Here is a 21511-nt window from a genome sequence, read left to right on the forward strand (position 1 = left end):
TGGACATTGCCCAAGGCAAGAGAGGGAAGGGAGAAGAGGGCACCCTTGGGGCTTCTTCCCATCACTCTGACACCCCCATTCCTGACCCTTTGGGGATCCAAGAAAGATGAGGAAGGTTGGAATTCCCCGCCCTGGGGACCTTCTCCCTGCCTCTAGTACTTTCTCTAGCAGCTTCCTTACCACCTCCAATACCCTGTGTCTATACCACTCCAGAACGGAGCTCAGGGTGACTTCTGAAGCCAACTGCATCATCTCGGCTGTATCTTTGGCAGGGGTCTCCTGATCATCCCTCAGGCCTTCCAAGGCAGCCAGGAGCAGATCTTTCACCTGCTGGGGTCCAAGAAAGTCTCCAAATTCCTGAAATGTACAGATCCATATGCAAGCAGTTAGTTTTATGTCACTTGGCTCCTGTGGGAAGAATTACACCCAAGAATGTATTTTGCAAAGAGGCAGATTTCCCCCTTCCCGGGTCTTTTTCATATCTTAGGTATCAAAGAGAAATAAAAGTTTACTTGGAAGGATTAAAAACCAGAGCATTAGCTTTATTTGAGTGCACACACTCCTGTGTGTGACACAAAAAGAAAGAACCAAAGAAAACCAGATAGGTGCCTGAGGACAAGATGGGGAGAGACAACTGGGAATTCATGGAATTTGGAGTGTGATTAAATGGTTTGTTTCCCTTCCCTTTTCCCTATAACTTCAATGCTCAATAACACTCTTCTCCCACTGGCCTTTGGGAACATTTGTACCCAGGGTGACAGACAGGGGCAGAATGCAGAAAACAGAGTGACTAGCTGAACACCTGGTTCTATCAAGAGTGGCTACATGTTCTGGCACTGAGAGCTTCCTCTCCTACTTTGCATTCATTTTTATGCATTTTTACAGTAACTGCATTTACCCTCACTGGTGAGGTTCTTAATTCTTTCTGGCTAAGTGGAGAAGAGAACTAAGACTGGCACATCTAAGTGAGTGGCTGCAAAAGCCAAGAGAGTTACCGGTTATTATATTTTTCAATGAATCCTCTTTTCTCCCCAATGAAAAAGAGAAAAAAGCCAAACCCTTGCAACAAATCAGCATAATTTTAAAAAATTAAAAAGTAAAAAAAATTAGCAGAGTTATGAGTATTTTCAAGACTTGACCTATTTTTCTGGACTTTAAATAAAAGGCTCCAGGAGCATTAGGGAAGCTCAAGGACTCTGGGTTCAATTAGTAATAAGCCAGTTGCTATTGGGTTGGGAGACAGGAAGGTGAGTTTGCACATTCCCAGATGCAGGAAGTGGGACAGATTGAGCTTCTAGTAGGTTACACTCCAAAGAGCTGCTTTAAGGCTCAGAGCTAACAACATTCTCTCAACGGGACCCAGAATGCTTCAAGTATTGCTTAAGAAAACCTTTTCTCGCTCTTAGAGACAATTTAAAAGGAGAATTTCCTATCACAGGGAATGGCCCAGTAAAGCATGGATAGTTACTCCCAACCTGGCCCAGTCCATGTCTCCAGGGCTACTTCTTTTTTATTTTATTGTTATAGCTTTTTATTTACAAAACATACGCATGGGTAATTTTTTTTCAACATTAACCTTTGCAAAACTTTCTTCCTCTCCTTCCCCCCACCCCCTCCCCTAGCTGGCAGGCAGTCCCATACATGTTAAATATATTAAAGTATATATTAAATACAATATATGTATACATATTTATACAGTTATTTTGCTGCACAAGAAAAATCGGATCTAGAAAGAAAGAAAAAAACCTGAGAAGGAAAATAAAAATGCAAGCAAACAACAACAGAAATAAAAACAATAAACAGAAATAAAACAGTAACAGAAAGAGTGGAAGTGCTATGGTGTGGTCCACACTCATGTCTCTGGGGCTACTTCTTGACCATCTCACCTATCTCCACTTTTCAACTCCTTTTTATTTCCCCATGAGAATGTAAGCTCCTTGAGGGCAGGGACTGTCATTCTATATTTCCAGAGTATCTATATCTTCTATAGTTTCTATCTATTTTTTCAGAGTTTATAATAGTTTAGCATATATAGTAGCTGCTTAATAAATGCTCTACTTGCTAGGAATGTTGGAGAGGGAGTTCTTGCTTTAGGTGGCTTCCCCATCGTTACAAGAAGTTCTCACTGAGTGCCTTGCCCCTTTGTTGCAGAAGGTGGAAGTTGAGCTGAGTCTTGAGGGGAGCCAGGAGAAGCCAAAAGGGAAAGGTGGGAAGAGAGGGTAATCCCCATATGGGCAGGGAATCTTCCATTTTGTTTTGTAATCTACTCTGGGTGTAACCAGCTTCCCCTTTGTTCTATCAGCATAGCTGACTCCTCAGCCCCTCAATATTGTGGAGGGGGGATCTTTGTGTGTTTGTGTGCAGGGAGAGTGTCTATGTCCAGAGAATATTCTTATGGAGGGATATGTGGTGGGGAGGAAGTTCAGACACATGTGTCCCAAATGTCATCCCCCTGGAGGGGAAGCCCTGGTCACTAATACTAAGGCTCTGGATCAATAGAATGTAAGCCCCTTGAGGACAGGTGCTGTTCCATCAGCCGCCCACAGCAGGCACTTAATAAGTGTTGATCAACTAGTGAACAACCAACCATCTCCCCTCCCTCTTGCCAGTAGTTACCGCAATCACTCTCAGAATGTTCTGGCAAGGGCTGACGGGGTTGTAGGGGCCTAGAAACCTCTTGTTGCTCTCGTACAGCTCAAGCTTGTTGGTCTCTTCATTGTCTATGTTCCCTGGAAGAAGAGGGAGAGACGGGGCTTTGCTCCCAGATGGCACCTCCGTTTCCCCCCAGCTCGACCCCGGACCATCACCTTCCTCATAGAAACCCAGCCACACTAACTTCCTCTAGGGACTGGGGGCCCATGAGCCTGGGGATCATCCCCGCTGCCATCTTTTCTGGGAGCTTCAAGATGCTGCCCAGGAGGTCCCAGCTGAGAAAGGGCCTTACACATTGTCTCCTTGGTTCAGAACCCTCATCTTACAGGCTAGGAAACTGAGTCAGGGAGTGGCAGGATGGGACTACTTTTTAGTGGAAGCATTTGGCCACAGCCTTTGAGGCCCTTGTCCACTTCTAGCTCTGATAGTCCATTTTCTTAATTCTGTCCTAAGCTCCCCTGGGATCCTAAAGCTCTAGGTTCTCTTCCTTCCACCTTGGACCCCGGGTGCACTAACATTCTAAGTGCCAGTGTCCATAGGGATCAAGGAGATCCTATTCCTCAGGAGTGCTAAGGAACTAATGCTATCTGGGGCCCCCGGGTGGAAGTGGATCCTTGCGTTCTCTCTGTTGGCCTCCGATCCATCACTTACTCTTCTGGAGCTCCAGGATCGTGTAAAGAATGATGATGCCATCCAGGGCGTCGCGGCCAATCTCTTCATCTGGGTCGCAGACGCGGAGAATGAGCCGGCCAAGCAGGAGACCGAACATGGGGAAGCCAAACATCGTCTGTCGGAAGGATCACAGAGCAGAGTCAGGGCTCAGAAACCACCAGGTTTCATCCACCCATTTTACAGACGCAAAAACTAAGAAGAGAGTTTCAGAGACATACCCAGAGTTACCCAGCTCCCAAGGGTCAGAAGCAGGACTTGAAACCCGGGCTTTTGCCCACCACACTGTCTCAATTAATTAACAGATGTTTATTAATATCGATCTTGTGGCAAAGTCTGTGGCGGGTGGAGGAACAGGACATCAGGGAAACCGGCAGTGTGGGCCTGGCTAACACCTTCCCTGCCTCTTGAGGAAGGCGCTAGCCCTTGTTTCCTAAGGAATCTCCCCTTCCCATCCCTCCTTCCCACGTCTGGCAAACACAGCTTTTCTCGGCCTAGGTCTGGCTGCCTTGCTCTTCTCCTCAAAATCCTGCAAAGGCTCCCGGTGCCCATGGAATAAAGTTTAAACTTTCTGACATTCAAGCCCTGTCTCTATCTGTTATCACTGTGACCTTGCTGGCATTCTGTACTAGGACAGCCACAAGGTGGCTGGGTGGGCAGAGGGCTGAGGCTGGATTTGAGTCAGGAGGATCTGAATTCAAACCCAGCCCCAGCTGGGTTTGCCCATACAGCTAGTGGGCAAATCACTTAACCTCTGTTTCAGTTTCCTCATTTGTAAAATGGGAAGAATAATAGTTGTTTCAGAAAATATTTGCAAAGTATATAGTAGGTGCTTAATAAATTCAGGGGCAACTAGGTGGCGCAGATACTTGCTAGCTGTGTGACCCTGAGCAAGGGTCACCCTTCACCCCGTTTGCCTCAGTTTCCTCATCTGCAAAAAGAGCTGGAGAAGGAAACCACTCTCATATCTTTGTCAAGGAAACCCCAAATGGGCTTGCAAAGAGTTGGACATGCCTGAACAACTACAAAATAAATCCTTATTCCATTTGTCTATCCATATTTCCAGTCAAACTGATCCCTGTTTTAGGAAGACACCAGAAGCTTTCTTTTTTTCCTTTTCTTGTCTTTTTCTTTCTTTCTTTCTTTTTTTGCTGAGGCAATTGGGGTTAAGTAACTTGCCCAGGATCACACAGCTAGGAAGTGTCTGAGTGTCTGAGGTCAAATTTGAACTCAGGTCCTCCTGACTTCAGGGCTGGTGCTCTATCCACTGCACCACCTAGCTGCCTGGACACGGGAAGTTTTCTCAGCTCCAAGCCTTTGTTCATTCCCTAGGATGGAAATCTCTCTTCCTTTTGTTTATATATCCTTTAAAGCCCCACTGAGGTACCAGTTCTTCCTGGAAGCTGCCTCTCATTGCCCCTTGGAGTAGATAATGACCTTTTCCTCCAACTCACCTAAGGCTCTTTATTTCTCTCCTGCACTAACTAGGTGTTGCATGTATGTGTGTGTATATGTGCATCTTCTCTCCCTCTGCCGGGCTGTATGCTTGGAGGGTAGAGATAATAGCTCAGTACACAATCAGCCCGTTCTAAACAAATGGCTGTTGAACTGATTGGAATTGATCCAGATTATAGATACAAAAACCGATGTAGGTCTCTGTACAGGTGTCTATACCTGGAGACCATGTGAGACCTCAGACAGTCTCAGTTCTATTTCTGCTCAATTTCCCAGTGAGCCTCAGTTTTCTCCTCAGTAAAGTAGTTCTCTCCACAACCTGAATTGTCGGGATTAGACTAGATAATCTCACCAGGTTCCTCTAGGTCAAACATCCCAATACACACACACACTCTCAGTCACACACCCAAACACACTCACACACACACAGAGTCTCTCTCTCTCTCTCTCTCTCTCTCTCTCTCTCTCTCACACACACACACACACACACACACACACACACACACACTTCAGAAACAAGCAGACATGTACGGATGCTAACAGATACACACAGACCCTCCTGAAAGGCAGGTACCCACAAAATAGTTTCCTCGGCTGTGCTCGAAGTTCATCTTTCCCTTAGGCTCCAGAGGGAAGCTCAAGAATTGTTCTACGAAGTTGGTAAAGAAAGGCTGAGTCTGGAGCGCGCAGTTTAGCAGGAAGACACTTTCCTTCACTGCTCTGGCTCTCTCGTGGGATTTTGCAGATGTCATCCAGGGTCCCAGGGGCTGTGGAGACAAGAAGCAGCTGAGACAGGCGGATCAAGAGAGCCAGCTTTGGATCCCAGCTCGGCCCCTGACACGGTGTATGACCTCAGACCCATTTCCTCTCTCTGAGCCACATGTCCTTCTTTCTCAGGTGAGGCCATCAGGTGGATGACCCTGAATGTCCTCCCTAGCACAGAGGGGCTGCAAGTCTCTTTCTGTGGCTGCTGCTCAACATGAGTCCTCTCAGCTAGTGGCCAACTTAAAATGTAGAATGTTAGTGCAGGAAGAAGTCCTCTAATGCAGAGTGTTAAGGCACAGAACACTTTAAAAAAAAATCTTAGAATGTAGAATGCATAAAATGTACATTAGAACAGAGAATGTTAGAGCCAGATGAAATCTTGGGACCCAGCATGGGAGAGTTAGAAAGAACCTTAGAACACAGAATGTAGAAAATTCACATTAGAATGGAAATATCAAAGTTGGAGGGAAACTTAGAACATAGAAGATCAGAACTGGGAAAGACCTAGAACATTGAATGTTAGAGCTGAGAGGGAATTAGAGTACACATTGTCAAGGCTTGGAGGAAAGCTAAAACATAAAATGTCAGGGTGGAGAGGGAACTTAGAATATAGAAAATCGAATTGAAAGGGAACCCAGAATGCAGAATGTCAGAACTGAGAGGGAACCTAGAACACAGGATGTCACAGCTAAGAGGGAACTTAGAACACAGGATGTCAGAGATGAGAGGGAACTCAGAACAGAGATTTTTAAAACTAGGAAGGACCTAGAATACAGAATGTGAGACCTTATAGGGGCTTAAGATCATGGAATGTCAAACTTAGAGAGATCTTAAAACATGGAATATTGGAACTAGATTAGAACATAGACTGTTAGTGCTAGAAAAGACTTTAGAACAAATTAATTCTATATGAAATTATACTAGAACACAGAGCACAGGATGTTAGAGCTAAAAGGATTTTAGAATGTAAAATCTTGGGGTGAGAAAAATCTTAGGATACAATGTCTGATCTGGAAAGAGACGTGAATAGGGATAGAGCAAGGAGGAAGTGATTAGGAAGAGGCAGTGAGGTGGGAGAGGACAAAGGGATGACAGAGCCTCCTATGGTAGTAGCAGAGATTGAAGCAATGGAGAAGATGGGGAGAAAAAAGGGAATAACTCGAGAATGAAAGAGAAAGGGGATTGGGACATGAAGACAGAGGAAAAACAGCAAATATGATTTAATAGGAACATGACCTGTCCCACTCCCTAGGAGCAAAGTGTGACGTTGGCAAACATCTTGCATTCTATAAACTTTAGCTGTCCCATCTGTAAAATTATCCTTAATGTGTCCATTTCACCAGGCTATTATGGAGAATAACATAGTTGTTTCAGAAGCCTTTATAAGTTATGAAGCCCATCTTGCCAGGGGATGAGGAGCTGGACCCAGACTTGAAGGGGAGGAGAACTGGACTGATCACAAGATCTCTCCTTGGTGGATTGCTTCCTAGGACTCCATTTTGGGGATGGGCCTACTCTATTCACGAACCATTTGCCTCTGGGCTGTGCTTCTGACTCTACTGACATCACCACCAGAGGGGTCTTCCCCCATCAGAATGTAAGCCTCCTGAGTGCAGGGACCATCTTTCTTTTTGCTTCAATTTGTACTCTAAATCCTTAGCACAGGGCCTGGCAAAAAGCAAGTGCTTAATAAATACTTAGTGCCTTTCTTGCCTGACTAGAGCTAGAAAAAGGGTCAGAGGCCATCTAATTCCTCCTGCTCATTTTACAGATGCAGAAACGTAATGATAGAGAGGTTGAGTAGTTTGTCCAAGTTATACAAGTTGTGAGTGGACGAATCCAGTTTCTGATTTCAAATCCAGCACCCTTTCCACTTCTCACTCCATACTATTCCTTCATTAGGTCCCAAGCTATTCCCTGACATCACAGTCCATCTTTGGAGTATCAATATTCCCTCAATGGTGCCGTGTGGTATAAATTATGAAACACCGCCATCTTAGAAGAACTATAGGAAAAGAGATATTGGAGGTCAAAGGGTCCAACATTATTATTTGACTATCTCAAAGTCCTATACATGGTGAGTAGAAGAGTATTGAAATTGTGTGACGTTGGTCATTGGACATGTGACATTGGTATTGGAATGTGGGACTCTCTGACTCCAAATCTATGGCTTTCTCACAGTGGGACTGGGTGAAAGGGAATATGATGGTATAGGGATGGGGATGGGATGGAATTGGGGAAACATAGATAGGTAAGAAGGAAGGAAAAATGGAACAGAAGAAAGAAGGTAAAAGAAAGGGATGAAAAAGGGTTGGGAAGAGGTGGAGGGGCAGGAGGAAGAAAGGGTCATTTCTGTTGGCATTAAGGCTCTGTGTTGTTGTCCATTTTTCCAATCCCACAATTACCTCCCAAACCACATGCCCAGAACCCCCTCCATAAGCACTTCTCTCTATGACTTGTATAACCTCTTACTTGTCCTATGTTAGCTCCAGAACCTCCTTGAACCCTTCTGCTCACCTCCAAAAGGCTAGTTAGGCCAGCTGGGGTAGGATCTTCTAAGAAGAGAGAGTTTAATAATGTCTGAAGGCCATCCAGTGTCTGAGAATACAGTATCTGAGGGAGGAAAGAAGAAAAAGAGGCAATTATGAGTTCTGGAGAGTGATGAGGGGACCTCCCACAAACAATGGGCCATCTTTGGGGTGAAGGATCAAGGAGTTGATAACCCTTTTAGCCTTTTCTGTGAATCAAGAGAAATATAGAACCACATTGGTGGAATGCTCTCTGAGGTCAATCAACAAATATTTATTAATCGCCTACTGTGTTAAATCAATAGGTAATTATTAAGCACCCCTGTGTTAAACACTAAGGCTAAGAAAGATAAACAAGAAAAACCTAATCCCTGCCCTCAAGGACCTCACAATATAATGGGGAGAAAACATGGAAACAACCATGTAAAAACAAATCAATTGCAGGACAAATTACAGAGAAAGCATTAGCATTAGGGGGGATTAGGGAAGACTTCTTATAGAAGGTAGGACTTTAGTTTAACTTAAAAGAAGCCAGCAGAAAGAGATGAAGAAGGAAGTGTAGAATCCCATAGAAGCCACTAAATACAACTTTCAAGAGAGTCACTTCCTTTTTCCTGTAGTCCCCAAAATCTTTCACCTGGAGAAGAGACCATGAGGAGCAAACCAGTCACAAGAGAAACCAATACATCCTGGATTCAAGTCTTTTCTCTAACACATTCAGGCTATGTGAACCTGGGCAAGTTATTTAAATGCTCACTGACCCAGGTGTCTCTCTAGGACTGTTCTTTGCAGTGAAGATGATGAGCTTCCTTAATTAAGAGAGTTTCTTACTTACCAAAGAAATCACAGATCTGCCCAGATTAATGAAACAGAATAGGGAAGGTTTAAATGATTCTATCTTAGAAAAAGAAATTGAACAAAGCCATAAAGCAACTCCCAAAGCAGGAGAAAACTCACTGAACCAGTTGGATTTACAAGTGTAGTCTATTAAACATTTAAAGAATAGTTAGTTACAATTCTACAGAAACTGTTGGCAAAAAAAAAAAAAAAAAAGTAATGATAATCATTCTACAGTACAAGTACTTAATGATTTTAATACCTAAATCAGAAAGAGTCAATATCCTAGTGAATATTAATGCAAAAAATGAAAATATTAAGAGGGAGACCACAGAACAACTGTGACTAGATTGGATTTATACCAGGAATTCCAGGCTGACTCTACATTAAGAAAACTATAAAAATGCTTGACCACGTTAACAACAAAAACATCAAAAAACCATATGGTTCCATCAAGAAATGAAGATAAAACTTCTGATAAGATGTAACACCTGTTCCTGTTTTTTAAAAATTAGAACATATACAAATAGATGATGCTTTTAAAAAATGATCATGTAGCTTTCTAAAATTATGATCTATAATGAGGATAAGCTAGAGGCCTTCCTTATAAAATCAGTAGCAAAGCAAGGATGTTCATTATCAATATTACTAGTCAATAGAATTATAGGAAATGTTAATTATAGCTATCAGACAAGAAAATATAAATTGAAGGAATATGCATAGACAAAGAAGAAACAAAATGAACTCTTGCATATTATATGATAGCTTACTTAAAGTGCTTTAGAGATTCAATTAAAGAGCTAATTAAATAATTAATTACTTTTGGAAAGTTACATGATATAATATAAAATCAGATAAATTGTTAACTTTTCTTTGTTATCAATAAAATCCAGTAGGAAAACACAGAAAGACAAATAATATTTAAACAGTACAATAGACAGTATAAGACATTGGGATCAGCTAGATGGTACCAATGGATAAAGTACTGGGTCTGGAGAGAAGAAGAGCTGAGTTCAAATCCAGCCTCAAATGCTCACCACATGTTTGATCCTGGGCTAATCACTTAACACCGTTGGCCTCAGTTTTCTTGTCTACAAATTGGGCTGGAAAAAGAAATGGCACTCCAGCATCTTTGCCAAGAAAACCCCAAATGGGGTTCACAAAGAGTTGGATGTGACTAAAAAGACTGAACAAAATAACATTTGGGAATCTACCTGCCAAAATAGTATGGGTAAAATTGTCAGTGCTGGAACAAACCAAAATCAAAACCAAAACCAAAAATTTAGGGACCAACAATGACTTAGTGAGTTTTCCAACAAGGGAGTTCCACCTGCACTAAAGGAAACTCTCCAAAGAAACAAAAGAACAAAGTTGATATAGATTTAGAGTTAGGCAGGAGGTGAATTGGGTCTGGGGTTTTTGTAAGATTGGATAGAATTGTTGCTGAGACACTACTAGTAGGAAAAGCTCCTCTTTAAATTTGCTAACTCCTGTAACCCTCACCCCAATAGATAGAACTGTCCTTGCTCTTTTAGCAGTTAGGAAGGTCACAGATACCATAAGTGTTGCAATACAAACAGGGCCAAGGACATGATAGAGGAACAGAAGACAAAAAGGAGTTGTTTATCTTTATTGGCTACCCACAATCCCCCCTTTTGAGACAATTGATAGTCTCACAAAATTTTTTTAAGAATTCCCAGTTCAGTATCAATTCAAGCAGATACAATAAGGAGCTTATAGAAGAGATAACAGGTCTATGACACATGCAGAATTAATAAAACAAGTAAAGCAACAATAGAGTGAATAATAAAATCTAATATAGCTGTAGCTTTAAAGATGTTGAGTGCTTTGGCAGTGTCCATAATATTCAGGTGTCTGGTAAGCACCTCTTGTGCATCTTTCAAGCAACTATAAATGGACCAGAGCATATTTGTGGAGATATTTCCTTGACCATCTCCAAGTTTCTGGTAATTTGCAGAGATTCTGTAGGTAATGCTGCTAAAGCCTGCTAGTGATAGGGATAAGATTTAGTATAATTTAGTAAAACCCAACAAACATAATCAGACTTTCCTTCCAGTAATTGGTTTATGTGGTTAAAAATCACGAAGATAATTGTATAACTAACAGAACTATAGGAAGAACATTAAAGGAGATTACACAATAAGGTACCTTATAATTACATCCTATTAGAGTAATTCAGAGGTCATGGGGTATTATAACAAGATTCAGTATGTGTGTATGTATACACGTATGTATGCATGTGCATACATACATATGTGCACACACATGCATATATGGGTATATATGTATCATGTATATAAATTCGTTTTACCTACTATGATTAAAGAGATTTGCTATGAATGAAAAAAGGAGGGATATGATTGTAATACCAAGATTGTTCCTCCAGGCTTAAGCCTAAGGGCTCAAAATGATTTAACCTAAATATAACAAGATACAGCATTCTTAATTCTGTTTAGTTTCAGGTAAGAGTTATGGTTATCATTTTGGAGAGTAGTTTGGAACTATGCTCAAAAAGTTATCAAACTGTGCATACCCTTTGATCCAGCAGTGTTACTACTGGGATTATATCCCAAAGAGATTATAAAGAAGGAAAAGGGACCTGTATGTGCACGAATGTTTGTGGCAGCCCTTTTTGTAGTGGCTAGAAACTGGAAACTGAATGGATGTCCATCAGTTGGAGAATGGCTGAATAAATTGTGGTATATGAAAATTATGGAATATTACTGTTCTGTAAGAAATGACCAACAGGATGATTTCAGAAAGGCCTGGAGAGACTTACACGAACTGATGCTGAGCGAAATGAGCAGGACCAGGAGATCATTATATACTTCAACAACAATACTATATGATGACCAGTTCTGATGGACCAGGCCATCCTCAGCAACGAGATCAACCAAATCATTTCCAATGGAGCAGTAATGAACTGAACCAGCTACGCCCAGAAAAAGAACTCTGGGAGATGACTAAAAACTATTACATTGAATTCCCAATCCCTATATTTATGCCCACCGGCATTTTTGATTTCCTTCACAAGCTAGTTGTACAATATTTCAGAGTCTGATTCTTTTTGTACAGCAAAATAACGTTTTGGTCATGTATACTTATTGTGTATCTAATTTATATTTTAATATATTTAACATCTACTGGTCATCCTGCCATCTAGGGGAGGGGGTGGAGGGGTAAGAGGTAAAAAATTGGAACAAGAGGTTTGGCAATTGTTAATGCTGTAAAGTTACCCATGCATATATCCTGTAAATAAAAGGCTATTAAATTAAAAAAAAAAAAAAAAAGAGAGTTATGGTTATCTTTTTGGAACAGTCAATCATATAGAAAAGTTCTGCATTATTCACAAGGTGTAGCCAGTTTCAGGATAAGCTAGGTAGAAGCATTACTGTCCAAATAGAAATAACACAATAGAGAAACTGAGTCTTTGCCTTCACCAATGCAAGGTAACTTTCCCAGACACAGACATCCACCTGGAATAGTACTTGGATCACAGTCTGTTTAAGCAGCTCAACGAAGGCATTTTCCCCCAAATGATGGGTTACTGACTTGATGATCATTTGGACAATTATAAACGAATTCAACACTCAGAATAATGTCAAATTACAATCCAAGAGATTTTACCTAAAATAACAAGTTTCATTAACCACAACTTAGGGCTAGACATCGTTATTATTTTTCTCATATTGCAATTACAGTTAAGAATAAAAAGTTTACCAGGCCTTTCAAAAAAAAAAAAAAAAAAAAAGGTCCAACATCCTTTTCTTTATTTTTTCTTCCTCTTCTCAAGTTTAAACACATCCTGGTGTAAAAATAAATCATTAGAAAACAAAATAATTACATTCTGGAATTCCACATATATAGTGAATATGTGATAGTTCACTCAAAAAACCAGGAAAAGGAAAAGTTAGGTGGTTTAGTAGCTAGAGCAACAGCCCCGAAATCAGGAGGACCTGAGTTCAAATCTGATCTGGTACTTAACATTTCCTAGCTAAGTGACCCTGGGCAAGTCACTTAACCCCAATTGCCTCAGCCAAAAAAAAAAAAAAAGAAAGAAAAAGAAAAACTCAGGAAAAATACTGACTGACTACTGTAAATCTCCAAGCCAACAGATATCCATTTCTTAAGGTATTGTATATTGTTAATTCTTTAAGACAAAAATAAATCTTTAACATTGGAGTCTGTTCAGACTGTTAGCTCAAGATGTAACTTCAAAATATAATATTCTAAGTACAATTCCATAATTTTCATGATCACAGATCATCACATAAATCACTTTTATATTATAAATGAACTTGTAATTCCTACTCCTTTGGCAAGGAGTATTTGTGTTGGAAGCGGAGGCCCCATTTTTTCAGTAAACCAATTCATTATTTTAGAATTTCACAACATTTTGCAAGTTTTTTCTCCTTGCCTGAGCAGATGGTTCCAAGAAACTTAGCAAGTTTACAGATAAGGAGATTTTACAAGGTCCTTTTTTTTCTCTTCTCACAAAATAAGTAATTATTTTTTCTTCCTTTAAAAAATATATCCAATAAAACATTTGATAGGTTTTATCATTATGACAATAACCTCTAATAACAATAATTTTATATCATTCAGAGCAAAATTTGCCAATAATACAGTTGCACCATTCTCTTAACAACATTTCTTTAGGCATTCTATGCTGATAGCATTCAAGACCAATATAGAATAATTTTTATCCAATTATGTTTTTAACAAAACTTAAATTTTCAATTTCTAAACATATTGCCAAATATTAAGTGTCTTTTCTATCAAGTCCTGATTTACTTTAAAGGGTCAGATATCACAATTATCCCAACAAGAGAACACATCTCACTTAAAATTAGACTAGAATTCTCTGTATATGTACAAATGGTATCAAATAGAATCTTAATTTTGCCAGTGTCATTTACGAATAGCCTTTTACATTATGAGACTTGTTATTTTCAGTTAGTCTGCTGCTAAAGATTTTAAATAGCAGTTTGCATTCTCCATTCCCAATATTCTCATAATAGAACTTCAAAAACAGAATTTTAGTATAATCTGTATTAGATGAAAACTGTATTTGCAACATAGAATATTTGAAGATCAAGATCAAAAATCTTCCTCAAGCCTCTTTCCAAATTTTTACTTTCAAACCCTCCATTAAAACTCAGTAGAAAGAGATTCTGACTTTCTTTAAATTTCTATCCATTCTCCTCTTATTCCCACTTGCTTAAACATTCTCTTTTTCTTCCCCCCCCCCATTACTTTGATTAAAGCCCTTCAAAACTAAACCTTTCTTGTTTGCCTTTCCTATTATGATTTGACACTTCTACTTTCTTAATTCCCTTAGTCTTTATTTCCTCAATCATATCCCAGACTATCTATAGAATTTATTTTCAATTCATTGAATTCCTCATTTACAATTTGGCAAAAGTTTTTATTACATAATATCAATTAGCTGAAATATTGTTATCTTTTTTCATTTTTAAGAATTTACCCACACATGCTCTCTTCTATAATCTTAGGTGACACTGCTTCTAGTTTACCTGAGCAATTACATCCCGTAAGATAATTTGTAAAAGAAAACACAATGATAACATAAAACATTCTTACAAATTAAATTTTATTTACTTTTCAAGCTACTCTCAGAATTAAACAAGCTTCTATTTTTCACAATTAAGGGGAAAAAATAATAATTGGCCATTCTTAAGCATTAACTAAATTTAAATTGCAGACTACAAACTTTTTTTTTCACTTTGGAACTTAATTGATAATACTTTAAAATTTACTTCAGTTCCTTTTTATTTTCAGTTAATGAAATAACCTTTCTCCTTTGGACTAAAACAACAGATCTGCCACTTTCCAAGAAAAGAGTGATAAGTCTTAGGTGCTATTTCCATGTAATTTCCACAAAAATTTATCCTTTTCTTTTGAGATGTTAAAACAAGAGTATATTTATTAGTACTTTGCAAAATATGATGTATATATATATACAACCACATATATATATTCTAGCTACCATATTTTTTAATTAAAGCTTTTTATTTTCAAAATATATACATATATAATAATAATTTTCAAATTCACCTTACAAGACCCTGTGTTTTAATTTTTCCCTTTCTTTCCCCTCCCCCCTCCCCCAGTCAGCAAGTGATCTAATATATGTTAAACATATGTAATTACCCTATACATATTTCCACAAATATCATGCTGTACAAGAAAAATCAGATCAAAAAAGAGGAAAATTGAGAAAGAAAACAAAATGCGAGCAAATAACAACAAAAAGAGTGAAAATACTATGTTGTGGTTCACATTCAGTTCCCACAGTCCTTTTTCTGGGTGCAGATGGCTTTCTTTATCACAAGATCATTGGAACTGGTGTGAATCACCTCATTGTTGACTAGAGCCATGTCCATCAGAATTGATCATCATATAATCTTGCTGTTGCCATATACAATCATCTCTTGGTTCATTTCATTTAATATTAGTTCATGTAAATCCAACAAAAATGTATTCTTATTTTCCCTTAAATTCTACAAATTGGTAACCCAAACTCACTTAGATATTTTTAGAATTTATAAAAATATTCAAACCACAATTTGGAAATTCACAATAGAAAACTTAGATTTCAGTCACAAATCTGCTGGTATTAAAACAAATTACAATCAGAACCAAAAATCATATACCACAATTTACCCAACCAAAAGTCAAATGAGGGTTTATTGGGTTTTCCAGCAAGGAAATCCCATCTCCATAAGTGGAGACTCCCCAAAGGAACAAAAGACCAAAATTTATATAGTTTCAATTTAGGCAGGAGATGAATTGATATGGAATAACGTAGGATTAGATAAGGCCCGTTGCTAAGGAAAGGAATAGGGAATGTGGTATCCCTTGATTGGACAGAGCCTGTTTTGTAGGCTTGTAATAGGAAAGGCCCTTTGTCAGATTAGCTATTTCCTATAACTCCACATTAATAGATAAGATTGTCTTTGCTATTTCAGCAATAAGGAAGGTCACAGATATGGTGAGAGTTGTCATACAAAAGATTAGGGGAAAGACAGAAGAACCATAAACAAAATAAGATTGCTTTAGCATCTATAGGAACCATATGAACAGAATTACTATACACTTTTTATGCAAATAAATACATACAAGCATTAATTGCTCACGTGAAGGCTAAACTAACAATAAAAATGACAATACTATTTAAATTAATTTATTTACTTAGTACAATAGCAATCATATTAACAAAGGATTATTTTACAAAGCTAGATAAATAATAACAAAACTTATCAGGAAGAAAAAAAGATCAAGGATTTCAAGAGAATTAATAAAAGAAATTGAAGGAAGACAGTGTAGCCATACTAGATCTTATCATACTAAAAAAACATCATATTCATCAAAACAATTTGGTTCTAGGCAAGAAATAGAAAGGTTGATCAATGGGATAGATTAGGTAAACATATAAACAGAAACAGATCAGCACAGTAATATAGTGTTTGATAAGTCCAAAGATACCAGCTATTAGAGCAAGAACTCACTACTTGACAAAAACTATTGGGAAAACCAGAAAATACAAGTCAGTCAAAAACTAAGTATAGGCCAGCACCTCATATCATATACCAAGACTGACTTTAAATGGGTACTTACTTAACTTAGACATAAAGACTAACAATACAAACAAATTAAAGGAGAAAAGAATCTATGGGAAAAAAGGAAACAAACAAAATGGAGAGATTCATAGGAAGTCAAATGAACAATTTTGATAACATAAAATTAAAAAGGTTTTGTACAAACAAAACCAATGTAGCTAAAATTAGAAGAGAACCAGACAATTAGGAAAAAACAACTTTGCAAGTAAGTTTTTCTCATTTCAAAGATATATATATGGTACTGATTCAAATTTGTAAGAATAAAAGCCATTCCCCAAATGATAAATGGTCAAAGCATTCAAATAGGCATTTTTCAGAGAAAGAAATCCAAGATATCCAAAGTCATATGATTAAAATGCCCTGAATCATTAATAGAGAAATAAATTTAAAATAATTCTGAGGCACCATTTCACACTTATTAGACTTATCAGATCTTGGATATCTTCAGATTTTAACTCCAAATCTTTCAGGAGAGATCTAGCAGAGATATCTCCTTTCTTATCAGACTATGATGGGATTTCTCAGACTGATTTTTCCATCATGTCCCTGCCTCCCCTCTCTCCATCCCTATCTTTTCAGCTTCTTTTGTTCGTTGTCTTCCTTCATTAGCTCTTGATAGCAGGGATTATTTTCTTTTTTTCTTATTTGTATCTCCTGCACTTAACCCCACAGCTGACACATAGTAAGTACTTAGTAAATGCTTATTGATTGGTTAATTGATTATCTATACTGCTGAACCTGAAAATGAAGGCCTGATTTCCCTGAATGCTCAAGATCTAGTTATCTAGGAGTAATCCTGGTACATGAAAGGACTAATTTCAATGATCTTAATTTAGGTCCAAAGAAAGAAAAAACGTCTTACCAATTAGGACTGAACTTAATAGCTTCCTTACCATGTAGGTAATTACTGAAGGTTTTCAAACAAATGCTGGATGTCATCCTCTACAACCCAGCTTCTGAAACTGTGATTTGCAATCTCATATGGGTCTTGTAACTGAATGTAGGCATCATGAAATTATAATTTGTTATCAATAAACCTTTGGTTTATATACCTATTTTATATACTGATACCCAGGATCACATAAAAATTTATTGGGTGAAAAGGGATCACAAGTGTAAAAAGTTTAAGAAGCCCTGATATAGGATATGGCAGACATTCTCCACATAGTCTAATGCCTGATTCCCCCAATTATCTTGTGTCCATTATAAACATATATGTACATATGGTCTTTCCTGAGAGAATGCCAGATTGTTGAGGGCAAGAACTGATTTTTGTCTGAACTGATATTCAAGCTTCGTACAATGCCTGGCATACCGAAGGTAATTAATAAATGTTTATTGCTTCATTGCTATGGACCCAGCATTCTCTCCATTGGATCCTTGCCCTTCCTGGGAGGTTGGACTACATGAGATATTCTCTTATGAAGAATAATAGGTTTAAGAACTGAAAAAGGTCCAGTTGAATTTCTAGAATCTACATTTTTAGGATTCTCAGATTCATGAAGCCAATGTTTTTATTATTCTTAGGTTCTCTTATTCTAGAATCCTAGATTCTAAGAATCTAAGGTTCTATAGTTCTAGCATTCTAAGCTTCAGAAACTATTGTTCAAGAGTTCTATGATTAGATTGTTCTAGGAGTTCAATGGTTCTAAGATTCTGTTGTTCTAGAGTACAAGGATTCGATTTCCCAAGATTATAGGAGTTTATCAATCTAAGATTCTCTTGTTCTATGATTCTAGAATCTAATGTTTCTTGGATTTTATCCATCAGATTTTATAGTTCTAGGCTTCTAAGATTCTATTATCTTGGTCCTATGGTTCCATCAATCCAACAATCTAGTCCTTTAAAGTTTCCCTTTTCTTAAGGTTCTGGAATCCAATTGTTCTAGAGTTTCATGTGACCAAGGTTCTGTGGTTCTAAAGTTCTAAGACTTTGAGATTCTACATTTCCTCATTCTAAGAACCTCTTGGAGACTTAAGGGGACTCATGTTTAGAATATAAACTCTTTCTGTTCACATGACTGTCACACTGTTATCGTGGTAAACATTATCTCACTCTGGATCAAAAAGGATTTTATTTGGGATCGCATTTCTATGCAGCTACTGTGGATGGGGAGAAAACGTGGCCAGCAAAGAGAATGGGTGAAGATGAAAAAAATTTGGTTATGTCCCTTCTCCCAAGTTCACAGATGCAGACCCTTGCCCCAACATGGCTTCACCTTCTGAAGTCTCGGAAAGTCACATGCTCCAAATCACACACACACATATACATATATGTATATATAGGTATATAGGTATATATATGGAATATATATGGTACTTGGGAGTGGTGCTGGTCACATGACCTGTTGGTCCTGAGTTTAACACTTGGAGTAACTAACCAGCCCTGAAATTCTGGATCTCTTCCTAATTAAGTTAGCAGTTTTGCGAAGGATCGCCTTTCTCAGGAGATGGTCATTCCTAGAGCACTGCCAGTCCCTCAAGAGTAGCTTCAAGAATATCTTGGATTGTTTTGCAAAGGTGAATGGTGAAAACTATCTTTATGTATTTGGAAAAATTAAAAAAAAATTTAAAATAACAACAACAATAAAAAGAGCATCTTGGGTAAAGCATGGTGTTCTCGAGCATTTTGGGAGGTAAAACAAAAAACAAACCCACTCTCTTCGGAGAGTCAGAAGACAGAAAGCGGCTGGAGTAGCCGGGGAGTCGAGCCTCACCTGGACAAAGTCAGAGTTGTTTGTGTCCTGCTCCTCCATGGTCTGTACTGAGGGCAAGGAGAACACGCTCTTCACACAGATGGTCACCAGCTCCTTCTTCCCCTTTACTCCCAGGTATGGTTGGAGGGGGCTATGGGGGAATAAAACAGAGGAAGGGGCTATGGCAGCAGCCTCCTCATTGAACTAGAGGTGTTCTCTTCCAATCCAGCCTCCATTTAACTGTCAATGGGATTATCCTAAAACATGGATCTGATTATACCTCTTCCCTTAACTGCCTATAACTCCCTATTACCTCTAAGGTCAAACAAGACATTAAAAACTCTTTACAACTTGTTGACCTTTCTAGGTCTATTATGCATTAGCAACCCCCCAACCCAAACACGTTCCAGCAAACTGACACTTTGTTCCTCATGCACAACTCTCTCCCTTCTGTGTTCATCTCTGTGATCCTTCTTTTTGTCTTTGCATCCCAATCCTAGCACTGCACGTAGCACATAGTAAGTGTTTAACACGTTATTTGCTGATCGATACGAGCTGCAGGTCTACTCTCCATGTGAACCAAATTGTTTTACAGTATTTTTGGCTAATTGTTTCAGCTTTGTCTGGCTCTGGGATCCCATTTGGGATTTTCTTGGCAGAGATACTGGAACAGTTTTTTACCATTTCCTTCTGCAGCTCATTTTACAGATGAGGAAACTGAGGCAGACAAGGTGAAGTTTCTTGCTTAGGATCACACAGCTATGAAGCATCTGAACTCAGGAAGATGAGTCTTCTTGACTCTGGGCCCAGCACTCTGTATCCTATGGCACCCCATAGCTATCCCTTAGCACATAGTAGGTGTTTATTATACAGTTACTGATTGCTCTCAGCTATAGACTCTCTCCAGGTGAGCCAGATTGTCTTGCAATGTAGGCTGTGCCAAAGACTCTTCCCAAACTCTAGCCCTGATGTTCTTAGATGAATCCCAACTCTTTCAAAATCACTTTCAACAAACATTATTAAGGTGCAGTGTTACTCCTTAGAATAAAAGCTCCTTGAGGACAGGGTCTCTTTGAGGCCTTTCCTTGTATCCCACGCTTAGCCCAGCACCTGGTGAACCTGATAAATGTTTACTGACAAATTCATTAGGCACCTGCTCTAGGCAAAGCTCCAAGCTTTGGGCTGGGTTTGGGATGACTTGCCTTCAAGCAGCTTCTAAAATAATGGAAGCAGCAGGGAGAAGGGTCCAACAGAGTAAGGAAAAGGTGAGCCACAGTGGGATTAGGGTAAAGGAAATACCCAAAGAAAATTGGAAAAGAGAGATCATTTTTGTAAAGTATTTAGTACAGTGCTTGTCATGCAGTAGATGCTGAATAAAGGCTTGTTCCTTGTAGACAGTAGGTGCTAAATAGTTATTTTTACCTTCCCCTCAGTTTCCTCATCCATAAAATGAAGAGGTTAAAAATGGTGACTTTTTTCCTTTTTCAGCAATAATAATAATAATTCCACAGTTGTATTCCAACCCGCTGAGTTTTTTATGATGATGAGGACCCAGAGAGCAGCGTCCCCGCCAGCTGCCGCACAAGTAGTAAGATCATCCGCTCTCCAGATCCAAAGCTCTTCCCATGCTATCAGCTGCTGAGCCTTCTTGGCACTAATCCCCCTTCTGCTTTGGCAGCTTACTAGAGACACAACCGGAGTGCTCTCTGAGGAAAAAGAGCGGGCCTTGGCTAAACTTTTTATCTTCCCCAGGGTCTGCCATGGAGATGAGCATCAATGAATTAGTAACCAGTTATTAAGCACCTACTATGTGCCAAGCACTGACTAAGCTCTTAGATACAGAAAGAGCCAAAAGATAGTCCCTTCCTCAAGAAGCTTACAGTCTAATGCAGGAGACGACAGTCAAACAAATGTGCAAATAAGCTATCTATAGGATAGAGAGGAAATAATTAATAGGGAAGGCAGTGGAATTGAGAGGAGATGGGAAGACTTCCTGTAGCGTGCTCTCTGGTCCTCCGGGTTAGCTCCTTCCTTTAGAGCTGTACCTCATACAGCCCTCAATCACAAACCCTTAGCCAACTCCCCATCCTCTATACAGCCCCCACATTGTCCTGCATTTGGGGCTTTGTTTCCCATCTCCCAACACCTCCCTGAATGGGGTAGTTTGGGAGCAGAACACCTGGCTCCTCACCCTTCTGCGGCACAAAAGAATGGCTTAACCAAGTTAGAAAGTGTACGTCTCCACA

The 21511-nt window shown here is 39.1% G+C and overlaps 1 protein-coding gene across 1 annotated transcript in view; it reads right to left on the reverse strand.

Moving 5' to 3' along the window:
- The window catches only part of MROH7 (maestro heat like repeat family member 7), a 66977-nt gene that overhangs the window by 24918 nt on the left and 20548 nt on the right, over window positions 1-21511 (reverse strand). The window contains exons 7-12 of the mRNA XM_031968544.1: window positions 19287-19416; window positions 8059-8154; window positions 5355-5543; window positions 3304-3439; window positions 2617-2729; window positions 181-357 (exon numbers count right to left, since the gene is read on the reverse strand). Coding sequence (XP_031824404.1) covers window positions 181-357; window positions 2617-2729; window positions 3304-3439; window positions 5355-5543; window positions 8059-8154; window positions 19287-19416 — 841 coding nt within the window. The remainder of the gene's footprint in view (window positions 1-180; window positions 358-2616; window positions 2730-3303; window positions 3440-5354; window positions 5544-8058; window positions 8155-19286; window positions 19417-21511) is intronic.

The sequence above is a fragment of the Sarcophilus harrisii genome, chromosome 4, assembly GCF_902635505.1.
Source record: "Sarcophilus harrisii chromosome 4, mSarHar1.11, whole genome shotgun sequence".
Taxonomy (NCBI): domain Eukaryota; kingdom Metazoa; phylum Chordata; class Mammalia; order Dasyuromorphia; family Dasyuridae; genus Sarcophilus; species Sarcophilus harrisii.